Source organism: Bufo bufo, chromosome 2, assembly GCF_905171765.1.
Source record: "Bufo bufo chromosome 2, aBufBuf1.1, whole genome shotgun sequence".
NCBI classification, from domain to species: Eukaryota; Metazoa; Chordata; class Amphibia; order Anura; family Bufonidae; genus Bufo; species Bufo bufo.
The window spans coordinates 768,520,655-768,544,243 of NC_053390.1; the positions used below are offsets into that span (position 1 = coordinate 768,520,655).

At 41.0% G+C, this 23,589-nt stretch overlaps 1 protein-coding gene across 10 annotated transcripts in view; it reads left to right on the forward strand.

The window, feature by feature from the left end:
• Positions 1-23,589, forward strand: part of PROM1 (prominin 1) — a 206,394-nt gene that overhangs the window by 114,914 nt on the left and 67,891 nt on the right. For all 10 annotated transcript variants that reach the window (XR_005776402.1, XR_005776403.1, XM_040419072.1 and 7 more), the window contains 7 exons: positions 1,320-1,525; positions 3,717-3,837; positions 5,887-5,950; positions 6,633-6,722; positions 17,259-17,476; positions 17,587-17,661; positions 18,738-18,801. Coding sequence is in view for 8 of the 10 variants with exons in the window: in XM_040419072.1 (XP_040275006.1) it covers positions 1,320-1,525; positions 3,717-3,837; positions 5,887-5,950; positions 6,633-6,722; positions 17,259-17,476; positions 17,587-17,661; positions 18,738-18,801 (838 nt within the window). In the remaining 2 variants the exon portion in view is untranslated. The remainder of the gene's footprint in view (positions 1-1,319; positions 1,526-3,716; positions 3,838-5,886; positions 5,951-6,632; positions 6,723-17,258; positions 17,477-17,586; positions 17,662-18,737; positions 18,802-23,589) is intronic.

Genomic DNA, 23,589 nt, shown 5'->3' on the forward strand with positions numbered 1-23,589 from the left:
TTCTATGGGGAGCCGGCTTGGTGGTGGCCAGACCTGAGTCCTCCAGCCACCACCTTGCAGGGCTCTGTTCCCGAAATAGGTGCGGGTCCCAGCGGTGGGACCCGCACCTATAAGACAATGGGGGCATATCCTAGCGATATGCCCCTATTGTCTATGATGAGACAACCCCTTTAACAATCCATGCCCTTTTAGAAGGCAAAGCCTTATTTTCTGAGGAGTGGGCACATGTAGCTCCTCTCTATTCTTCTGTCCACCCAAGTCCCAGAGAACCATCATCTCTGAGGCATTTACTGCAAGAAAGCCATTGCTACATCAAAGTACTCCAGAGAGAGAAGAGAGAGGATTGCGGGGCTCCGATCTCGATATAGGTGCGGGTCCCAGCGTTGGGATCCTCACCTATAAGACAATGGGGGAATATCCTAGCGATATGACCCCATTGTCTATGATGAGACAACCCCTTTAACAATCCATGCCCTTTGAGAAGGCAAGGCCTTATTTTCTGAGGAGTGGGCACATGTAGCTCCTCTCTATTCTTTTGTCTACCCAAGTCCCAGAGAACCATCATCTCTGAGACATTTACTGCAAGAAAGCCATTGCTACATCAAAGTACTCCAGAGAGAGAAGAGAGAGGATTAGTTGCCCTTAGTTATTATTAGAGGTTGGTCTGCTTCTGAATGAGTCTATGGGTTGGAGCTTGAAGATTTTTTAAATGGGAACTGACAGATCCGTTCTTGTACACAACTGTATTCCCCAATTGTGGGACGATGCCTAGGAGGGCTACCCAAGCCCTCCTCATGGCCGCCAGCCGGGTTCATAAGGAACCGATTCTCTCTTTTGCACCTGACCAGCAGCCACAGGTGTCCTCCTGAATTCAACTGTATTGACGTCCTCTAGACAGCGATATAGTTGAATACTGTGGCACAGGTGGCAGAGGCAAAAAATCTGCTATAGGTGCAAGTCCTAAGAGGAACCAAATGTATACCCTGGACTAGAAATGTGTACCCTCACAAGGATCAAGTACCGAAGGACAGACGGAGAAATTAAGCACAAGTGGATTTTTATTCCAATTTATGAAAGGTGGGCTGCTTATGTTGGGCTCCCTCTCAGTACTAGCGGGAATATCTAATGAAAGAGTAGACAACATGGTCCATTCATGTCAGTGGATGCCGGGTTAGCATAGTGATTCCTCCCATAAGCAGGAGACTGTATGAGAGTGCAGACACCACTGGGGGCCTTCTGGTTAATTGATAGGTGTGATATTTTCTGTGGTTGACATGCCTTCACTATATGTTGATTACATTTTTCTGCTGATATTCCAGACCATACACTATGAGATTGGCTTCATCGTGGCTGCCGCCCTAGGTCTCGTTCTTTTCATTTTGATGCCCCTGGTGGGATTGTGTTTCTGCATGTGTCGTTGCTGTGATAACTGTGGAGGGGAGATGCATCAAAGAAGCAAGAAGAATGCAGACTGCCAGAGAGGATGCATTTCCACCTTCCTCTTTGTGACGTCTTTGATAATAAGGTCTGTGCTGGATGCCAAGTTTACGTTAAATTGTTTGTGATCTAATTTAGAAAGTTCTCTAAGAAAATAGACTACGGGGAGTAAAGTACTTTGTTAACTTTCCTACCTGCAAATCTTATGTGCATTTAAATGGCTTCATTACACAAAGAAATTTAAAAAAAACAGCCCCCTGTTACTGCGCCCCAAACAATTTATACCTAGTCAGATCAATACATAGCACAGTCTTGTCTTCATCATAATTTAAAGGGTATCTGTTCCCCAAAAGGGTCTGTGATGTTTGAAAATCTACAGGCTTGCACCCATCATATAGCCTCCCGTCCTTTATTGGTGGTGACCCTGACCAAGGTCTATCAACAATCCATATACACCATGGTTGCATAAAATATGGTCCCTTAATTTAAAGGCTATGGACACCTTCAAGGGACAATTTTTTTTTTTGAATTACATTTTACAAATCTTGGCCTAAAAATCATTTTTTCAATTGGTCTTTATTAATGTATTATCTCAACTACTAAAAGGTCATAAACACTTATTTAAGCCACATTCTCATTAGTAAGATAGGAATTGTTTATAAGGTCAGAGATAAAGAGCACGTCAGTTTAGCTGCCTGACGGAGCAGAGAGAAAATTCAGATCCTGCTACTAGAGAAACTCTGCCCTAAAGGGAAAAGGGCTCCAAATTGTTTATTGAAAAATTATTTTTAACTCAAAAATGTGTACAATGCAATAATGAAAAAAATTCCCCCCAAAGGTGTACATAGCCTTTAAGACCTGGGGCAATCTCTTGGGACAGATCATCTCATACAAGATCTAAAATCAGAGGCTCTGTCTGATGGAAGTGTTGCTCAGTCCCTAGAATTACACAATACTCATCATACCCTTGATCAGCAGCCTGTTGAGTGGGCCAGAGTGTCTCTTCCTCTGACAAACTGGATGCTTCCTTGTATTACATGGTAATTCATTAATTTCACTAGGTAACCCTAACCCTGCAATGGCCAATTGTGTCCAGTGGAGGCTTAATTTTGAGAATGGGTTTTCCAGTAAAGGCAAACATTTGGTTGTTAAAAACTACAAGATACCGTACATGTGAGATCAATATGGTGAACTTTTTAATCTGGGGTCAACCCTTTCCAAAATAAAATAAAAAACCTACAGAGAGCAATGAAACTGGAAATATGAAGGTCCATTTATGACATCAATAGTAGATTTACAGCATCAATAATTTTTCATGGGTTTAAACACTCTACAGAGACCTTTCATGCTGAAAATCTGTGGTCAGAGACTTTACCTCAGTGACTTCTATCACATATCAGAAGATCAGTTTGAATAGCTATCCCCCTGGGGACAATTCAATGCATTTCATTCCAGCGCCTAAGGTCTTTCTGACAAAACTCTAGAAGGCCTTCTAATTTTTAGGTTCAGTCCACAAGGGAAAATGTTTTATGGTGAAACCTACTTCCATTCCTTACCATATGGCATGTGTATATCACAGTTTTTTTTTACTGGTATTTCTCCATGTACATTCTGATATAATGCTTCATGAAGTCTATAGTGAATGAAATAGGACAGTTCACTAAACATTCAGGAATCAAACGCTCCTTATAATGCTTCCTTTGGGGAAAGTGGCAGGAATTAGCTCTAGTCTCAGTTCACACTCACATTTGACATATAAACACTCCCGCTGTATGTCCTGAATGTGTTCATAGACTTCTATGGACCCAAAATATAACATACTTTTTTAACTGTATTGTAAAATGTAGTGAGGGCATCCAAAGCTGTATGTACACAGCCTACAGGAAATCAAAGCCATTGTTCACGCATCATCCAGATAGAAGAACGTGGTTAGACCATGTAATATGAAGTCATCAGTATGACCAGACTTGAAGAACGTTGTTTGCTTGCAGCTCACCCTTACTGCCGGGCCTATGGAAGGTGACTAGAGATACATCACAACCATGACTATATGTCCAAAGCCCAGAGCTGTCTGTAATTGACGAGCAGCATGTAAACAACCCCTGTCCCCCTCATGCAGCCACAGTCGAGGAGTTCAGCCCTCAGTGGGCAAATTTTAACATTTTATTCTGGAGAAATCCTTTAATTTTTAGGTCATACACTGCAGATCAAGCACAATTGATGATTTTGTGTGTAAAATAACCACTGCAGATTCACAGTCCCTTCTTCTTCTTTCTCAGTCTTGGTGTTCTCTGTGCATTTGCTGCAAATCACAATCTTACTGACCAAATTCGAGGGTCAAAAAAACTGGTGCAAAGCAACTTTAAGGACCTGAAGACCCTTCTGGCAGATTCTCCACTGGTATAGTACCCAGTACTCTTGCCTGTATCCATAAATAAATATATATGTATAGCGATAGATAGATAGATAGATAGATAGATAGATAGATAGTAAGACAGATAAATAGATATGAGATAGATATTAGATAGATAGATAGATATTAGATAGATAGATAGATAGATATGAGATGATAGATATGAGATGATAGATATGAGATAGATAGATAGAAAAATTGGCTTGGCAAAGGCCTTATTGAGTTGGGCTGAAATGTTGCATGGGGTGAATACAGAGGGTCTAGCACCCGTGTTCATATTACTGAGGAGGAGCGCTGCCTCATTTTTGTTTTTTAGATAGGTAGAACGGACAGCACATTATCTGAACACTGACACATCATACACAATTCACTTCTGATTTTTCTGATAAAATCGCTACTTTGGTCGTATTTTCACGCCTCGCTCCCTTTCAAGTCAATGGGTCAGTAATAAAGACAGCCCGCACACAAGTGCCATCCATGTGTGGTGTGTTTAAATAATTCTGTAGCTGACAGAACACAGACAAGTTTCACATCACCCATCCATAAAGCCCTAAAAGTGTGTAAACTTCTAATAGCAGAAGAAAGAAAAAAAAAAACAACAACATCGAATTGTAGATCTTCAAATGACCAGTAGAGAGCAGTATCAGGCTTTGAACTAAAACAGTCTAAAATGTCATATCGCTGGTTGTAAAATGTACAGTTCCCCTATTTTAATGAGTTTCTACTATTGCTACTCTGTCTGAAAAGAAAGGGATGCAAATGAGTTCATACCAAGCTCTGCCTCTAATTCCACCAGTTGTAAGGCAGCTATCCTATAAGTCAGTGTTTGACCCTTTAAATAGGCCTTGAGACATGACTCAGATATTAAATAACCAGAGGAGCATGTATGGCCTTTAAGTCTCCTCACGCCAATTAAGGCGCTCTCTCCCCAATTAGAGATAGTACCCCCCAAATACTCTGTTGCCTGTATTCTCTAGGTCATCCCTCCAGCCACATATAATAACTGCAAAGTTGAAGGTGCATCTTTCCCCCTGATCATGCCTGAAACAATCTAAGGCCATGGGAGGTTTTCCTATCACTTAGGCCGAATGCACATGGCAGTGTTCCGCGGTCCGTGGTATGCCGGGCTGGATTCCTGTTCAGAGCAGGAGCGCACTGCGTTATTGGTTGCTACGACGCCGTGCGCTTCATGCCGCCGCTGCACTACAGTAATACACTATACGAGTGTATTACTGTACAGCAGCGGCGGCATGAAGCGCACGGCGTCATAGCAACCAATGACGCCGTGCGCTCCTGCTCTGAACAGGAATCCAGCCCGGCATTCCACGGACCGCTCTCGGCCGCGGAACACGGCCGTGTGCATTCGGCCTTATTCAACATTGCAAGCCATCGATGCAGCTTTAGGCTACATTCACACGACCGTATGTGTTTTGCGGTCCACAAATTGCGGATCTGCAAAACAAACACATGACGTTCCGTATTGCATCAGTTTTTTTTTTTGCAGATCCATTGTAACAATGCCTATCCTTGTCTGCAAAACAGACTAGAATAAGTCATGTTCTATTTTTCTTGTGGGGTTACGGAACGTACATATGGATGCGGATAGCACACGGTGTGATGTCCGCATTTTTTGCAGATCCATTGAAATGAATGGGTTCTCATCCAATCCGCAAAAAAAAACGGAACGGACACGGAAACAAAATACGTTCTTGTGAATGTAGCCTTAAAGAGCTGGTCACAGGGGCTTTGCCCTCAAGACCTCATCATCTGGATTTTCCCGGACACCAACAGTCCAGCAGTTGAAAAATAAATTGTACTAAATCTTTGCTCCGGAACTGGGTGCTATAGAAAGTCTTCCAGTGTGTGCCACCTGCACCTCCAGTAAATGGGAATGGCATAATAGCATATCACTCTTCCTGTGCCAACTTTAAATAATTACTACAGAAACCCAATTTTTCCTCATGCATCACATCAGCTTGCTTTAGTGACCGTGTGTACATTTACATGTCATGATTATATGTTTTCATTCTCTTTAGCAAATTGACTATGTATTGGACAAGTTCAACATCACCAAGGACAAGGCTCTGGCAGAACTGAGCAGTAAGTGTTATGTAACATACCAATAATCATTAGTAATGTCACACCTATGGGTGTAACTGTCTACCAGGGCTGTGGGCATAGCAGCTGTTATGGGTCTTCACATCAGTTGCACCTTACCATCTCCTGCATTTATTTCTCTCCACTTTACCTATGATCACTGACTCTAAAGTGACTGATGAAATCCATACATGGAAGTCAGTAGTACACAGTCTATTGAAGTCTAAGGAGGGAGCAGGGGGAGGATGAGCTGCTGAGCAGACAGAAGGTGGAGAGGGGCCAGATGCGGCTGCAGCATCTAGTGAGTTATTTATCTCACCCCAGAGCTGGATTACCATTTGCAATATTGGTGAGATACTGTAGATCACTCACTAGGTGCTGCAGCCACATCTAGTCTGTCTGCGCCTTCTGTCTACTCAGCGTCTCCTCCTTCTCTGCTCCTAGTAGACTTCAATGGGCTGTGGACGGACTTCTGTGTAGAAATTTGATCAGTAAATTCAGAGACAGTGATCAGTGGAGCATGAGGTGGAAGGGAAATAAGTGGCATTTTTCTTTAATAAAATACATTACCGAGTTTACTATTGAATAATGAAAAATAAAACTTTAGGTACACGTTAAAGAAATCTCTTTGTATATTATATTTAAGTGGATTCTTTGCTGGTTGTCTGAGAATTTCCTCTTGTAGATGTTGGGCCTTTGCTGGGAGAACGTGTCCATGAGCAGCTCGGGAAAGAAGTGCGTCCTGCTTTTGATGGTGTTCTCAACATGGCTGGAGGTAATTAGGACTCACCTTTAAAGATACAGATATGAACACAGATGAATATTCCTGCTATAGAAGATATTACTGTTTCTCTGTGACGATGCTGTTTAATTAGTTTGTAGAACAGCTCTATCGTGTCTTCTGCTTCTCTTTCATTAATATCTAGGCCATCCTAATGCCAGCCATATACATAAGAAAACTGGTGGCCTAATCACCAAAAACAAGTCCAGTGTGATCAATGAATTTCCCCCTCAGAAAGGACACCCAATGGGGGTTTACATATTAAACCTTTCGCAGCCCCGTGTAATGCCCATACAGTGTACTGTATATATAGCAATGTTCAGATGATGACATCAGCAGAAATGTCAACCTCTGTGATGTCATAACCCACTATGGAGTCTTAGAAGGGATGCACCAGACTTCTTGAATGGGCCACCAGACTCCCAGGTGCAGCCAGCAAAGCTATCTGGAAGCTGTGTGTACCAACAGTCAGTTTATATGGTCACCTGCCTAACCTATCCTTGTGATCTCATAACCTGTGACATCATCACCTGTTCTCAGGGACAGGTCAAGTGATGTCACTACCATTGTCGGTTGTGAGTTCATCATCTCTCTGACATCATCACACCTATTACCAGTTCTTTGACATCTTCACGTGAACCGCTGCTCTGGCTCATGGAGGAGGGTCCTTAAAGGGTTTCTGTCATCAGAAATTCTGTTATGTAGCTGACTGACATTAGCGATGTGCTAATGTCAGCAGTACATAACAGTGTGATTTATAATTGTGTCCCTGCCGCCGTTCTCCTGAAAAATACACTTTTAAAATATGCTAATGAGCCTCTAGGTGCTATGAGGGCGTTGCTTCAGCACCTAGAGGCTCAGTTTACAAAGCATTTAGCATGCCCAGGTCCTCCATTTAGCACGCCCAGGTCCTCCATTTAGCATGCCCAGGTCCTCCATTTAGCACGCCCAGGTCCTCCATTTAGCATGCCCAGGTCCTCTTGAGTGACGTCTGACTTCTCCTGATCGGCGAACAAATCCTGCGCCATCCTGTTTTGTATTCTGCGCTAGGAGCGCGTCCTTCACTCATTGTGCCTGCGCCAAATACAAAACGGGATGGCGCAGGCGCGGGATTTCTTCGCCGATCAGGAGAAGTCAGACGTCACTCAAGAGGACCTGGGCGTGCTAAATGGAGGACCTAGGCATGCTAAATGGAGGACCTGGACGTGCTAAATGGAGGACCTGGGCATGCTAAATGCTTCGTAGACCGAGCCTCTAGGTGCTGAAGCAACGCCCTCATAGCACCTAGAGGCTCATTAGCATATTTTAAAAGTGTATTTTTTTGGAGAGTGGCGGCAAGGACACAATTATAAATCACACTGTTATGTACTGCTGATATTAGCACATCGCTAATGTCAGGCAGCTACATAACAGAATTTCTGATGACAGAAACCCTTTAAGATGGGACTCCATTTTGACCTCTATATGCTCAAGTCAAATAGATCATTTGGACAGTGGTTGTCTTTATGTGACAACCCCTTTAACTACAGAGCATTTAAATGCTGGCAGCACATAAGTTATCATAAGCACGGGTGTAGCTGGGCATGTGAGAGTGGCTACCGATACTGGATGTCCAGAAGGGGGGTGCCAATAAGCCATTGAGCCTTTCCCCAGGCTGAAGGAAACCTAGCCTCAACTCTGAATATAAGAGAAACTATTAACAAAGTCCATAGATCTTCACCTGTCTAGATTTTATTTATACTGGAAGGATTTCTTGTATATTAACAATTTACAGCAAAGGATCAAAGTATGAAAGTAGAGAGATAGTGACATCAAAGGGACTTCGTTATAAGAACAGTCTCTGGTTTTATGAACAGTATCAGGGCTCTGTCATATTAATCAGTGTTATGTCTGGTCTTACTCCATGATGGCAGACCATGCAGGATCTTTACAGACAGGTCTGTGTGATCAGACATGATACAACGGAGTTAACCCTCCAGGGCTCTCACAGTAAGAACACAGCAATAACTTACTTGTCCTATGGGAATTAATTTTCAGATGATTTATCCGTTTTCTGAAATTCTTGCTAAGGAGCTTGGCATTACTTATCAGTGAAGCACAAGTCACCACACAAGAATGTCAAACTCTCTACCTGGGGTGATAGGACAGATAGAACCCATACGGAGTTAGTACTCCTTTCCCTTCTCTGCACTCCACAACCAATATCTATGAATATAAAGATCAAGATTCATTAAAGATTAATTTTAGGTTTAATAGAAATTTCAAACCAGTTATTATAGACTCTTACCCATACTGTTAAGTAATATTGTACACAGGAGCATTGCCTACAGCAGATCTCCACTTATTACTATTAAACCTAAATGTCCACCTTAAAACACCATTTTTAATCTAGATAAGCTCAATTTATGTGCTGATTTAATTTCTTTATATATCTTTAGACTGGATGGAGTTCTGTTTTTGTAGAGCTCTAAATCTCTGCATAGACAATCTGTCTCATAGCCACCACTAGAGGGAGCTCTGGGGCTCATTGCATACTATTTTTATACATTAAACTCCCTAATAAGATAGGCTCATAAGCTCCCTCTAGTGGTTGCTGAAGGCAGGAAGAATATCATCATTGATCTCTATGGGGTAAATTCAAGCTCTGTGCACCAGTTTTCTAGTTTTCTGGTGTCAAAAAGGTGCCAAATCCTTTTGCACCATTCCTTGTTTGTGAACCCCCCCCCCCCCATGCTGCTTTTTTGCCACTCTCAGGACATTGCAAAAAAGTGCACAGAGCTACAGCTTCCAATATATTTGTTAAAATTTACACCAGAAAACTGGCACAAATTATAGAGGAAACCTGCGCCAGCTCACTGCTGGCATAAATTCAAATTTTCTGATGCACATGTAGCCCACAAAGTATAGGCCTCTTAATAAATGTTACACCTATTACTCCCACGCACTTCGGATAAAGACTGGCTTTGAAAATATCAGTCTTCAAAAATTCCCCCCATTGTGTATACTGGGAGAGTTGGAGTTCTGTATCACAAACAACAAAGATATATTAGGAAAGTATTAGCACATTTTACCTCTAAATGACTTTAAAATCTTAGACAAATTAAATTTGTCAAATTAAAATATACTGTTGTTTGTTTCCAGTACCTCTGCAGACCTATGTGTCTCTATGTTAACAGACTGAGCAGTAGAGGACTGATGGGAGTATGACCATAAAGTAAGACTACAGACGTTTCTATGTGGTCTGGAGCCATGGAGATGCAGAGATCTGTAGATGCAACAATATAAAGCAAAGATTATTTGCTAAGTGCTTAAAAAAACTGGTTGCAAAGGTGGCCGAGCCTTCAATCTAAATACAGTGGGATGCGAAAGTTTGGGCAACCTTGTTAATCGTCATGATTTTCCTGTATAAATCATTGGTTGTTACGATAAAAAATGTCAGTTAAATATATCATATAGGAGACACACACAGTGATATTTGAGAAGTGAAATGAAGTTTATTGGATTTACAGAAGGTGTGCTATAATTGTTTAAACAAAATTAGGCAGGTGCATAAATTTGGGCACCACAAAAAGGAAATTAAATCAATATTTTGTAGATCCTCCTTTTGCAGAAATTACAGCCTCTAAACTAGGCATGCTCAACCTGCGGCCCTCCAGCTGTTGTGAAACTACAACTCCCACAATTCCCTGCTGTAGGATGATAGCTGTAGGCTGTTCGGGCATGCTGGAAGTTGTAGTTTTGCAACAGCTGGAGGGCCGCAGGTTGAGCATGCCTGCTAAATGCTTCCTGTAGGTTCCAATGAGAGTCTGGATTCTGGTTGAAGGTATTTTGGACCATTCCTCTTTACAAAACATCTTTAGTTCATTCAGGTTTGATGGCTTCCGAGCATGGACAGCTCTCTCTAAGTCACACCGCAGATTTTCAATTACTTTCAGGTCTGGGGACTGAGATGGCCATTCCAGAACGTTGTACTTGTTCCTCTGCATAAATGCCTTAGTGGATTTTGAGCAGTGTTTAGGGTCGTTGTCTTGTTGAAAGATCCAGCCCCGGCGCAGCTTCAGCTTTGTCACCGATTCCTGGACATTGGTCTCCAGAATCTGCTGATACTGAGTGGAATCCATGCGTCCCTCAACTTTGACAAGATTCCCAGTCCCTGCACTGGCCACACAGCCCCACAGCATGATGGAACCACCACCATACTTTACTGTAGGTAGCAGGTGTTTTTCTTGGAATGCTGTGTTCTTTTCCTCCATGCATAACGCCCCTTGTTATGGCCAAAAAACTCAATTTTAGTTTCATCAGTCCACAGCACCTTATTCCAAAATGAAGCTGGCTTGTCCAAATGTGCTTTAGCCCACCTCAAGCGGCACTTTTTGTGCTGTGGGCGGAGAAAAGGCTTCCTCTGCATCACTCTCGCATACAGCATCTCCTTGTGTAAAGTCCGCTGAATGGTTGAACGATGCACAGTGACTCCATCTGCAGCAAGATGATGTTGTAGGTCTTTGGTGCTGGTCTGTGGGTTGACTCTGACTGTTCTCACCATTCGTCGCTTCTGTCTACCCGAGATTTTTCTTGGTCTGCCACTTCGAGCCTTAACTTGAACTGAGCCTGTGGTCTTCCATTTCCTCAATATGTTCCTAACTGTGGAAACAGACAGCTGAAATCTCTGAGACAGCTTTCTGTATCCTTCCCCTAAACCACGATGGTGAACAATCTTTGTCTTCGGTTCATTTGAGAGCTGTTTTGAGACCCCCATGTTGCTACTCTTCAGAGAAAATTAAAAGAGGAGGGAAACTTACAATTGACCCTCTTAAATACTCTTTCTCATAATTAGATTCACCTGTGTATGTAGGTCAGGGGTCACTGAGCTTACCAAGCCAATTTGAGTTCCAATAATTAGTTCTAAAGGTTTTGGAATCAATAAAATGACAACAGTGCCCAAATTTATGCACCTGCCTAATTTTGTTTAAACAATTATAGCACACTTTCTGTAAATCCAATAAACTTAATTTCACTTCTCAAATATCACTGTGTGTGTCTCCTATATGATATATTTAACTGACATTTTTTTATCGTAACAACCAACGATTTATACAGGAAAATCATGACAATTAACAAGGTTGCCCAAACTTTCGCATCCCACTGTATAAGGATATCCCTCCAAATAATGTGGCAAAATATTTGAATCTAAGAATTATCAGACCCAGATTCCATTTTCCAATTTGCTCACCATTATTACTCTGTGTGTGGCATTGTGTGTCAGATTGGTGCTGGCTTTTCACATCTCTTTACGTTTTCTGTTTGACTATTGATGATTACAGTGATACATGTTTGTAAAATGTCCACGAGAAGTTTTCCATACGTGACCCCATATTCATATCCATTTACATGCTTCGTTGCTGTTTATCACTATGAGCAGATTGTTGCATCATGGTTTCATTGTGTGTCTTATAGTTGTTTCATTGTTACCTTTTGTTTTATGTTCACTTTTGTTCACTTTTTATTTTAACTTGTAGTCAAAGTGGAAAGGGCAATTAAAGGTAAAACCACAGCACTGCTGGCATTGAATAGTCCTGTGACGTGAAGTGTTTGTCCTATATATACACCTATCTGTGTCGTGTGTAGTCTCAGTGTAACTATTTTGGTTCCACCAATTAAACAGACACTAGTATTAGTGTAACAGGTAAAAATAATACATAAAAACATGAAAAATCTTAGAAGCATTCTTGGGCAGGGAAAGGAAATTGGAGGCAAACAACCACCAAGTCAGAGGTGTAGCTATATATGGAGTAGAGAGGTAGCAGTCACACCCAGGTTCTGGTACCTAAGTAGAACACAAAGGCCCATTGCCACAAACAAAGCCATCAGTAGTATATATGATCCATGGTATTGCAGGTACATATATAGGGCGCCTTTACTGGCAGATTTTGCAGATGAGAATGAGTTCCGTTCATCTGAATTGGGTTTGCAGGAATCCATATGCTTTCCGCCAAACCAACCCCATTCAGAAAAATGGAACCCATTTTTCTGCAAAAAAGTTGCTGGCTGTGAAGGCACCCTTAGTACTGTGCCCCAGAAGCTTCAGGTAACACATCTGCAGCCAAGTCCTACTGACCAACATAATTAGTGATGAGGTGGTTTCACTGGAAGAGAGCTTTTGATAATTTGCTTGGGGTCCGCCTCACCTCTTTTTACACAGCTTGCAGCACTTACCATGATGTTCTTCTCTGATCCCATTCTTTCCCATATTCAAGAAGTTGTGCTGGATAAAAACATGCAGTTGTTTTAGTGTTACATGCTACGTACAAGCATTTACTAATTATTGTTCATTACTAAGCAACTTTTCATCTTTTGTTCTAAAACTTTTTAGTTTTCCTTTAATGGGGTAATCCAGCCATACAGGTGTTGGCATATCGCTGGGATGTGGCTTCACATGCTAGTTGGTGGGAATTTGATGACAAGGGTATTTTCTCTGTTAGTGCTATTCCTATTCTGGCGCTGCAAAGTGGACTACAACTAAACCAGTGTCAGACTGGGGTTCCTTGGGCCCACCAGAGGAAGTTATTCTTGTGGCCCAACTTCATCAGGTTTTGTGATTGGCAAGTGATTGGCTCCAAATGTTTTTCTTTTCTCATGGATCTTTGGGGACCACTATTGTATGAGATCCATGGCCCACCTCTGGTACTGTGGTGGGCCAATCCAACACTGAACTCGACTACATTCAAGAGTTCCAAAGAAGCCATCATGCCCCAAAGAACAATTTGGCTGTGATCTGGAATACTCCTTTACATTTGATATATTCTGACAGCACCTACAGGCTCTGCAATGGCTGAAATTAGTACTTCTCACCATTGGAAAATAAGTACCTAACTCCAGAAAGAATATTAAAAGCTTTGCCTCATTAAGACAACCCTTTTTAAGATTAAGGTTGCTGATAATAGCTGATTACAGAGAGTGAGAGAAAGCTGACCCAGGCAGCATCTAGGCATACAAATGTACCATTGCATGGTGGTGACTCGGATGAATGGACATCCATGTAAAGCTAGTTTTAAGCATGTGTTTTTAAATCCAGCAGGATGGAGTTTACCGTATCCGGCCTGGCCAGATAGAGCCGCGCACCACCAGATCTCTATTGCCTACAATGGGATCCAGACGCTTTTCGGCATAAATGTCTTGAACTTCAGCAGGTTATTTAAAAATGCAGATGTAAAACTAGCCTAACGCATGGACTCCTCAGGTCCTCAAGAATACTTTTACAGAGCAGCTCTCCATTCTGGCCCATAAATGAGGTCCATGTAGTGGAAGAGGACAGAAGTTGTCATCCAGCAACCACTTTAAAAGACTTTACTCAGGTTCTGATATTTCCAGGTTTTCTATCTATATCATAACCTCAGGATTTCCTACAATATCTTTTCTGAGGTAAAACAGAAGATCACATTTCCCATACAAGTTTTTTTTATGATTTTTTTTTAGAATATGTGTCTATGATATATTATTACGTGAACAGACATTTTCCAGGTTATTCATGTTTTACATAGGAACAGTTTGGCAATACAATATGGGTGCATTTACACCAACAGATTTTCTGACCAATCATTTGGTGTAAATGCACCCTAAGTCTATCTGTAGGTGGAAGTTTTTAATCTAAAAGATCCCAATGGATCTTTGTCCACAACCCATAAACCCTTTGAGTACAAGAAGACACCACACCTCCCTCATCTGATATCTAGAGAAGATGGACACAGTCTATATTGGACTGGGTTCCTTTGGTAAAACAGGAAATGTTTGTAAAGGCTACCCTTCATCTATACAGAACATGTGTACATCCACACTTCCAGAAGAATGGGTCTACTAGAAAATCCCCTGGTGGGTCAATGTCAGGGTGTGTTTTGTCCTCATCTAGTCTACGCAGTCTACTATGTGGCCGTCTGCTGTCTGTAAAGAACCTCTAAGGGACAAGTGGGTTGTACAAAACCCCTAGAGGTTTTAGTGGTACATTTACTAATATTAGGAATCTGAACTACACTATCGGGATCGAGATCTAGACAAAGAACTAGACATCTGTAATCAAACCAATCCCTAGTGAATCGGATGCAGCAGGCTACACACAGTCTATAGCATTTCCATACAGAAAGTCCAAGAGCAGCTGTAGAGGATTTATCTTCTCTGTGGCTTCCCTGCTTCCAAGCATCTTCCCTCCTGTGAGCTGACTTGGTTTTCCTTCTTTCTGCTGTGAAATATCTTTGACCATCAAACTGCTTAGCAGAACAATATAATCAATCATTCCCATTAAAACCCTTAAGAAAAGCCAAAGTGATCTTTACAGAAGTGATATCTCTACAGATTACTATGATGGAGCAGTCACGCTTTTATGATGAAATTAAGATGCAGAGCTGTGTATCAGCCATAGATTATAGTGAAGACTCTATTCTTCCAAGTTAGGACACTAAAGATGATGCATGAGGCTGCCTGACCTGTAATAAATGGAAAATGGCTCATTGTCATTGTAAACAACAGGGCTATCTGCTTAGGGACTATTAAACTGCAGATGTTCTACAGTGAATCCACAATCATCAATCAAGTAGAATTACAAATAATATAAAAAATAATCATCATTATTCATGAAGAACTTCAGACACTAAAACTAGTAACAATATAATAAAACCAATGAAATATATTGTGTGGGTCATTCAAACATTCTTATATTTTTTTGGTATGAAATTTTTTGGTTGGGTTCACATCCGGGTCAGACTGGTCCCAAGAGTTGAGCAGAAGACTACCCCATTTAAAGCTAATTTGGCCCAGCTATGGCATGTGCTGTTCACATCTAACTTATTAGAATTGATAAATGATATAACGTGCAGGTACATTTAAACCTGTTTCACGGATTGGCTCAGGATGTGTTCCGGGTGCATTCAGTGACTCACACCAAGCAAGCTCATTCAGCTTTGTCTACATTTGCATTCAGTGTTTCAGTTTTTCCGTGCGGGTGCATATCAGTTTTGATACGTTTTAAATACGTTTTGATACGTGAAAAAAAAAAATATGACGGTTTACAAACAACATCTCCTAGCAACCATCAGTGAAAAACGCATTACACTTGGACTGTATCCAGGTTACAACCAAATGCAATGCGTTTTTCACTGAATCCCCATTCACTTCTATGGAGCCAGGGCTGTGTGAAAAACGCAGAATATAGAACATGCTGCGATTCTAATGCAACACAGAACTAATGCGTTTGTGTTTTTTTTACGGGCCTTTAAAGGGGCTTCCAGGATTTTTCTATTGATGGCCTTTCCTCAAGATGGGCTTTCAATATGTGATTGCTGGGGGTCTACCACCAGACATCCATGCAGATCAGCTGTTTTGGTGTAGCCCCACCAAGAAGTTAGCACTTTAACTACACAGTTTCCTCCATTGTGTAGTAGACAGAGCTGCACTGCAGTAACCAGCACCAACGTCCGATGCTAGAACTCCCAAAAAACAGCTGATCGGCATGGGTGGTTGGTGGTAGACTCCCCAATGATCAGATACTGAAGAGCTATCCTGAGAAAGGGCCATCAATACTAAAATCCTGGACAACCGCTTAAAGAATGATTTCACTGTGCCAATTATCTATGACTCTCAGGACTACAGGACTTCTCCCGTGCTGTACTCATTCTGTGGAACTCGCTGGCCCATAGCATTAGATTTGCCCTAGCATTTCCTGTTTAATCTTGACTTTTAAACACAGAGGGCTATGTCAAATAACTGTACTTATTAATACAACCATAGTCCATGGCCCACAAACAAACTTACCTGGTCAGATCTTCACTCTGTCCTCAGCTAGCTACCCACAATGCATCACTCTGCACTGTATATATATATACATTAGCTCGGATACTTGCTGGTGAAGGGTTCCTTGGCCCTTTTAATATTCCCCATGCCAGCACAAGGAGCAGAGTTAGTACCATGTACCCATTGTGTCCCTCCTCCCATTTGGATTGGAAGCTCTTGGCCAGGGGCTTCTCTTCTTTTGTCTCATTGCTTGTTTATTTGTCATTCTGCTTGTTTGTTGCCTACCCCAAAGTAAAATGATACAGAATATGTTGATATTGTATGAATACAGATTACTATTTCTTCTTTGGACCCAAGGTGTCCCAAAATTGTGCACATTTTAAAAAACAGGGAAGTGTTCGATTTTCCATTACTTTGCCATTGCTTTACACATGTTTCTTGACGCCTTGGTGAAATTTAACTAATTCTTTGCATCCATTGCATTCTGGTTTTGGTCTATGTTCCCAAAATAATCCACTGTTTCCATTTCTGTAAGCCTATAGTTTCTTGGGTGGCGATGGAAATTGATAACAAATATAGTTATAGGCATCCATTTCCAGCCAAATACATAGAACGGGGGGGGGGGGGGGGGGTAGGTAAAAGATGGTTACAGCAGAACCTGGACCATCATATTGAGATAAACCAAACAACATGTTCCATATTAGGCTACAACATTTCTAATATGATATTAACCGCCATGTTTGGTTGTCTCAGCAATCAAGGAAACAAAAGAAGCTTTGGAGAACGTCAGCGTGTCTGTGGAAATCCTTCAGGAGGCAATGGACCGCCTAGACTTAAACCTTACAGATGCCAAGGTACAACTAAACACCACGCTGAGTGACCCGGCATGCTTCACCAACGTGGCAATGATTACCTGCAACAAGATCAAGAACTCACTCTCACAGCTAAGGGTCAATGCCAACTTCAGTTTGGTAAGATAATTGAAGATCCAATAAATGAACCCAATAAATGAATCTGAAAATCCCTATAGATAATATTTTTACAGACCGTAATTGATACAATCTTTAATTATTTTCCATAGTTACCAGATCTAAACCAGCATCTTGGCAAATTAAACAACGTTCTCAAGACGGATCTCAGTAACTTTGTACAAAAGGTGAGACACTGAATGCTTGGCACAATGTTCTACCAGCTGCTCCTGGTAGGTTTACTAGAGGATTATTTATTTTGCTTATTAAAGGACAATTCCAAGATAAAATATAAAATAGTTGTTAGCCAATCCGTCCATATCTTGTTAAAGTTGGAATACTCACATTTTCATTCAACTCTTCTGTACTTTGTGTTGGTGATCCTCTTCTTTAATGACATTCAGTGGGAAGGGGTGGTATGCTGTTACTTGGTGACTACCACCACTTCTGTAGGCTCGTGGATATCAAGATCATTCACACATATCCAAGCACGAAATTCTGTCCTACTTAAAAGGGATATCCACTTTGAACTATTCCCCTCAAAAATGGGTTTCACAGCTTGTACTGCTGCTGGGACTATGCATCTTTGAGACAAATCACAGAATTTTTATTTCTGTGATTTGTTTCCTAGGACCCTGCTATTTTTATATTGGCCTACTGGTGGCAACTGACCAGTTCTGTGATTATATAAATCTATGAGGGAAAGTGGCAGCAAGTGCTCAATTTATTTTCAGCGCCACCATAGGCGCAATGAAGCACTGGATTAGTCTTGAGTGAAATGAGTCTGTGTACAGATTGGCCATGTTGAATTCTCTATTAAAATAGAGTATTTAAAAAAAAAAGTGTTTTCGGAATCAAGACTTTTCCAAATGTATAGAGTTATGGAATATCAGTAGAGTATGCTATTACTTTATCATCAGTGGGGGTCCAACCTCTGGACCCTGACCGATTCTGAGAATAAAGGGGCTGTAGTGCTGCGTTATCAATATGTACCTTTCTAACATGTCCCTGCATAGCTGCTTTCCTTGCCACCTGGCAGTGAAAGCAAAAGCCGCGTAATGACTGGGGCCCCACTGTGCAAGGAAACACCATAAAGATTACACAGTGCCAAGTCAGCGCTGCTGCCCCTTCTTTCCCAGAGGTAGCACCACCACTGATCATAAAGTGATGGCACAGCCTAGAGATCCTAGATAGGAATCCCCCCTTTAACTTTAACTTTTTTATTATTTTTTTTATTAAATTGTTTTCATTTTTCCCCCCAAAGGGTTATGCCGCTTTCAATAACACTCCAGAAATGGTACAAAATCAAACTAAAAACATAGAGGAAGGTGAGTGACTCTCTTCTATCATGACACTTACGTATAGTCTTACATGCATCTCGTTTAAAGTAATATTCTAATAGACCTCCCCCAGTTTTTTATGTAATAGGTAGCTCCATTTTCCAATCACATTTTATCTACATATTATTATACTGGGCTGATTGTCCACTACTGGGTGCATCATGATGACTTCAAGCAAGACATCTTACTTTTGCACTTGCCGGAACTGCCTGCCGGATCCGTCAAAACGTATGCCAACTGATGGCATTTGTAAGACTGATCAGGATCCTGATCCGTCTTACAAATGCATTAAAATGCCGCATCCATCTTTCCGGTGTCATCCGGAAAGACGGATCCGCCATTTATTTTTTTCACCTTTTATTCGGTCTGCTTAACGGATCCAGCATTCCTGTATTTTGAATGCCGGATCCGGCACTAATACATTCCTATGGAAAAAAATGCCGGATCCGGCATTCAGGCAAATCTTCCGTTTTTTTGTCCGGAGATAAAACCATAGCATGCTGCGGTTTTATCTCCGTCCTGAACAGTCAAAAAGACTGAACTGAAGACATCCTGATGCATCCTGAACGGATTGCTCTCTATTCAGAATACATGGGGATAAAACTGATCAGTTCTTTTCCGGTATAGAGCCCCTAGGATGGAACTCTATGCCGGAAAAGAATAACGCTAGTGTGAAAGTAGCCTAAGGAGCCGTACAGCTACCATGTGCTTCTAGGGGAAGAATGCTTCCGTACTTTATGGCATCTGATGGAGAATATGTATGAAATCTTAGCCATACAAAGATACAGTATGGTTTTCTGAGTGTTTATTACTGATGACTTCTCCCAGATAAGACAGTATAATGAATGGCACGATAAGTGGGGCTCCCCTGTTAAATTTTACATTGAGGCCAAGAATCTTTAAGTGTCATTCCCTGCTCCTCTAATGATGAATTCTGCAGTATTTTATCAGACAAGTCCCTAACAGTTTAGCTGAGCTCCTGTGGTGCAGTTGGAGGCAGGCAGTGATTATTCCATCACATTACTGTCCTGGTGTAAAGTTTACACTGTTTAAGGCCTCATGCACACAGCCGTTCCCTATATTGGGGACTGCAATTTGTGGTCCGACACGATCCATGCGGCTGCCGTGACGGATCCAGACCCATTCAAATTGTATGGGTCTGTGATCCGTCCAAACCGCAAATAAATAGAACAAGTTTTGCAAAAAAATAGCACCTTCCGGATTGTGGACCCATTCAAGTCAGCGGGTCCGAAACAGCCGGTGCCCGCATATTGCCTGGTGCCCGCAGGCCGCAGCCATGTGCATGAGGTCTAAATATGAGGCAGGATTATTGAATCTTGCCTATAGTTTTGGAAATCTTGTGTAGCAATGTCTTCTTATTTTTGTTATTTGTTGGCTCTTTCTGTGCAGTTGGTATGTGACTAATGACGTGTTTTGTTTCTTATTATTAACAAAATCTTTTTGGACCTGTTTTTGGAATTGTTACTCAGCCATTCCCTGTAAGTTGTTCCTGGATGATGTGTCCTTACAGGAGGCTATGTGTTCGTTATGTGCCGGAAGAAAGTCAGAGCTTTCTTTAATCACAATTGCTGCCTGTGTATAACACTACTACTACTACTACTACTACTACTACTACTACCACCATTATTACTACTTCTATAAGGCTTCATGCAGGAGCTGTATGCTTACATCAAAAGTCTGGGTCGGATCCGAATCCTGTTAGATCAGGAGAATCTTTGGCCTCTAGCTACAGATACAGCAGAGCTGAGCTTGTGATTTAAAACAATGTCTAGCTTTCCATAAGACTGCATTTGATTCTACTCCATTATCTATTATTATCCCCTTTCTACTATATTATAATTGTATATTGCACAGTAAATGCTGTCAGGAAGAAATTGCCCCTCCTATATATTCCCTATTACACATATATATATTCCCGATTTTTGCACACTTACCACACTGTAGTTTTTGATACTTAAAGGGGTTATTACTATGCAATGAACACGGTATTTTAAATTAATTATTATTACAGTACACATGCCATAAAAATAATGTTAGGTTTTCTATGTACATTACATATTCCTCTCTGGTAGCGCCCCCTGCTGTTTCTCCTACATTCAGTGGCGGACTGACATGTTCAATAGGTCCCTTCTCTCTTCCTTCTCTCAGTGCTGGCCTAGTGATATTATAGTGAAGAACAGACACTTTTCATTTCTTCGTTCCTTCTTCTAAATTCATAGAAATATATAGTTTGATCTCCCTCTAGACCAGGGGTGCACAACCCGCAGACTGCATGCAGTCCCCAGAACCAGGTTTTGCGGCCCCCATGTTGCTGGGCAGAAGTACAGCTGATCGTGCGATTAGCTGTGTTTCTGCCTGAAGCGCCGCACGCCGATGGATGACCGCTCCTGGTCCTGCACTGTAGCAGGAGCAGGTCGGGCCCCCCCGCTGGAAGTGATAATGAGGGAGCAGGGGAGAAGGCAGAGGCGCTTTATCAGCGCTTCTGCTATCTCCTCAGATAGATGAGCGGCGCGATGAGCGGCTTTGGGCAGAGGAGTGCAGAACTGCAGGGTCAGGAAACCCTAATCAGCTCTGCCTTCTATAAACTCCCACAGGAGGCTGGTTTCCCCTGTAACTGGGGCTTCTTTGGATGCCCCAGTTACAGTGGAAATAGTACAAAAAAAAAGTCTCTCATTGTCTCCCAAAGGTCTTTCAGTGACCTCTTGGGGACAAATTATGAGGAAAAAATATATTAAAAAAAATTATAAAAAAAAAAATTGAAAACTAAATATAAAATACAAATAAAAGAAAAAAAATAGAATATTATAAAAATGAAATACCATAAAAATAAAAAAAATTAAAAAGTGCCCAACAGTCTTTTTATGACCATTTTTGGAACATATTACGTGGCAAAAATATATTTTAAAAAAATAATAAAAAATTCAAAAGAAAAAACAAAACAAAAAAAATAAAAATAAAAAAGAATTTATAAAAAAAATTCAAATAAAATAAAAAATAAAAAGGAAAAAGTGCAAAATAATAGAGTGTTCATTGTCCCCTAACAGACTTTTTATGACCTCTTGGGGGACATATTATGTGGCAAAAAATATATAAAAAAAAAAAAGTAATAAACCAATTATAAAAAAATAATACAATAAAATATTAATAAAATACAAATAGAAGTAAAAAATAAAAATAAAAGGCCCCAAAAGGTCTTTCTATGACCTCTTGGGGGACATATCATGTAGCAGAAATATATTACAAATTAAGTTAAAAAAAGATTAAAAAATAAATAAAATTCATAAAAGAAAAAACACCCACACCAACCAAACCGTCACCATTACTGCCCCATTCATGTGAAACTATACATATTATATAACAAAACGGCCTACACAAAATAGGGAACTAATTATAATTATTTATTTTGGTGTCGGTCTGCATATTTAAAGAATAAGGAGCTATAATTTGAAAAAAATGTTTTGTACAGTTTCTCCCAAACAAAACGACTAAAAAATAAATTATAAAGCCCTATGTGTCACGTAAAAAATTGTTGCAAAAACTATTTTGGTATTTCAACAAATAAGATTACAGCCGTTTGAACCACTTGTGTTAAATCACAAAGAAATGTCTGGTCATTAAGGCCTTTTAAAGCCTGGTCATTAAAGGGTTAACAAATGAGCTCCTTCCCCACTAGTAAGTTAAAGCGCTTACTGGTTATTGCAGGGCCCCTATAACGGTGGGAGGCGGTAATAATCAGTGAGCGTCGGCTTTTGCGGTTAAGGAAAGTGCTTACTGGTTATTGCGCTCGTTTGCCGGCTGATTTGCATATTTTAACAGGCTGAAAGGTTTACAATTATTAGCAGCACATCTCTCTGTGTAATCAGGGATGGGCTACCAATAATCAATATAACTAAATGAAGGCGGAATGACTGTGATAGTGATCATTCCTCCTCAATCAATAGGCTGATGCAAATGAGCGCCGATCGATATTTTTTTAATTTGCGGCCCCTTGAAATAGAGCAATGTGACAATGCGGCCCTCAGACCAAAAAAGGTTGCGCACCCCTGCTCTAGAAAGCGGGAAAGGAAATGGTGTGTGTGTTGGCATTACATACCATAGAACTTATTTATTAGTGAAATCACTGGGGCTGTGTTTGAGGGATTATTTCCAATGCACGGGAGGAAGACAACAGAAAACCGAGAACTGATAGGGGTGGGGTTTGCAAAGGTGACTGCAGTGCACTCCTGGGAGATGCAGGTGATTGATGCCCACCCACAGAAAGTGAAAAGACCAAAGCTGCAGAGGGATGAGAAAAAAAAGGGTAAACATAATGATTACATTGAAGTTGATGACCCCATTAAAATAAATGTGAAATTTATTTGAAAAAAAAAGGTGAATTTTAAAAATTGTTTATTTAGCATTAATAACTACGTGCAACTCCATAATCACAAAGTTGCAACAAGAACACTATTCTCTGGTTAAAGAAAAAATATGTGTGGAGTGAGGCTGTGTGCACATTCAGTTTAATCCCTATGTTTAGTGTATATGTGGAGTCCCTGAGGTAGAGGATGGGAGTGGTAGTGGCCCTGATGAAGTGTTTTGTCACAGTGTTCTCCTTCAGTCCATCGCTCCTTGGGGTTGGGGCAATGGAATTATAGTACTGAAGAATGAGGCCAGAGATAAACCTAACAAAGTTTTTTTTTTCTGAAGTGCAATGTAGAACTTCAAATACATACAGTAAGCAGGCTTTAAGTGCAAATCTCTGGCACCAGCAAG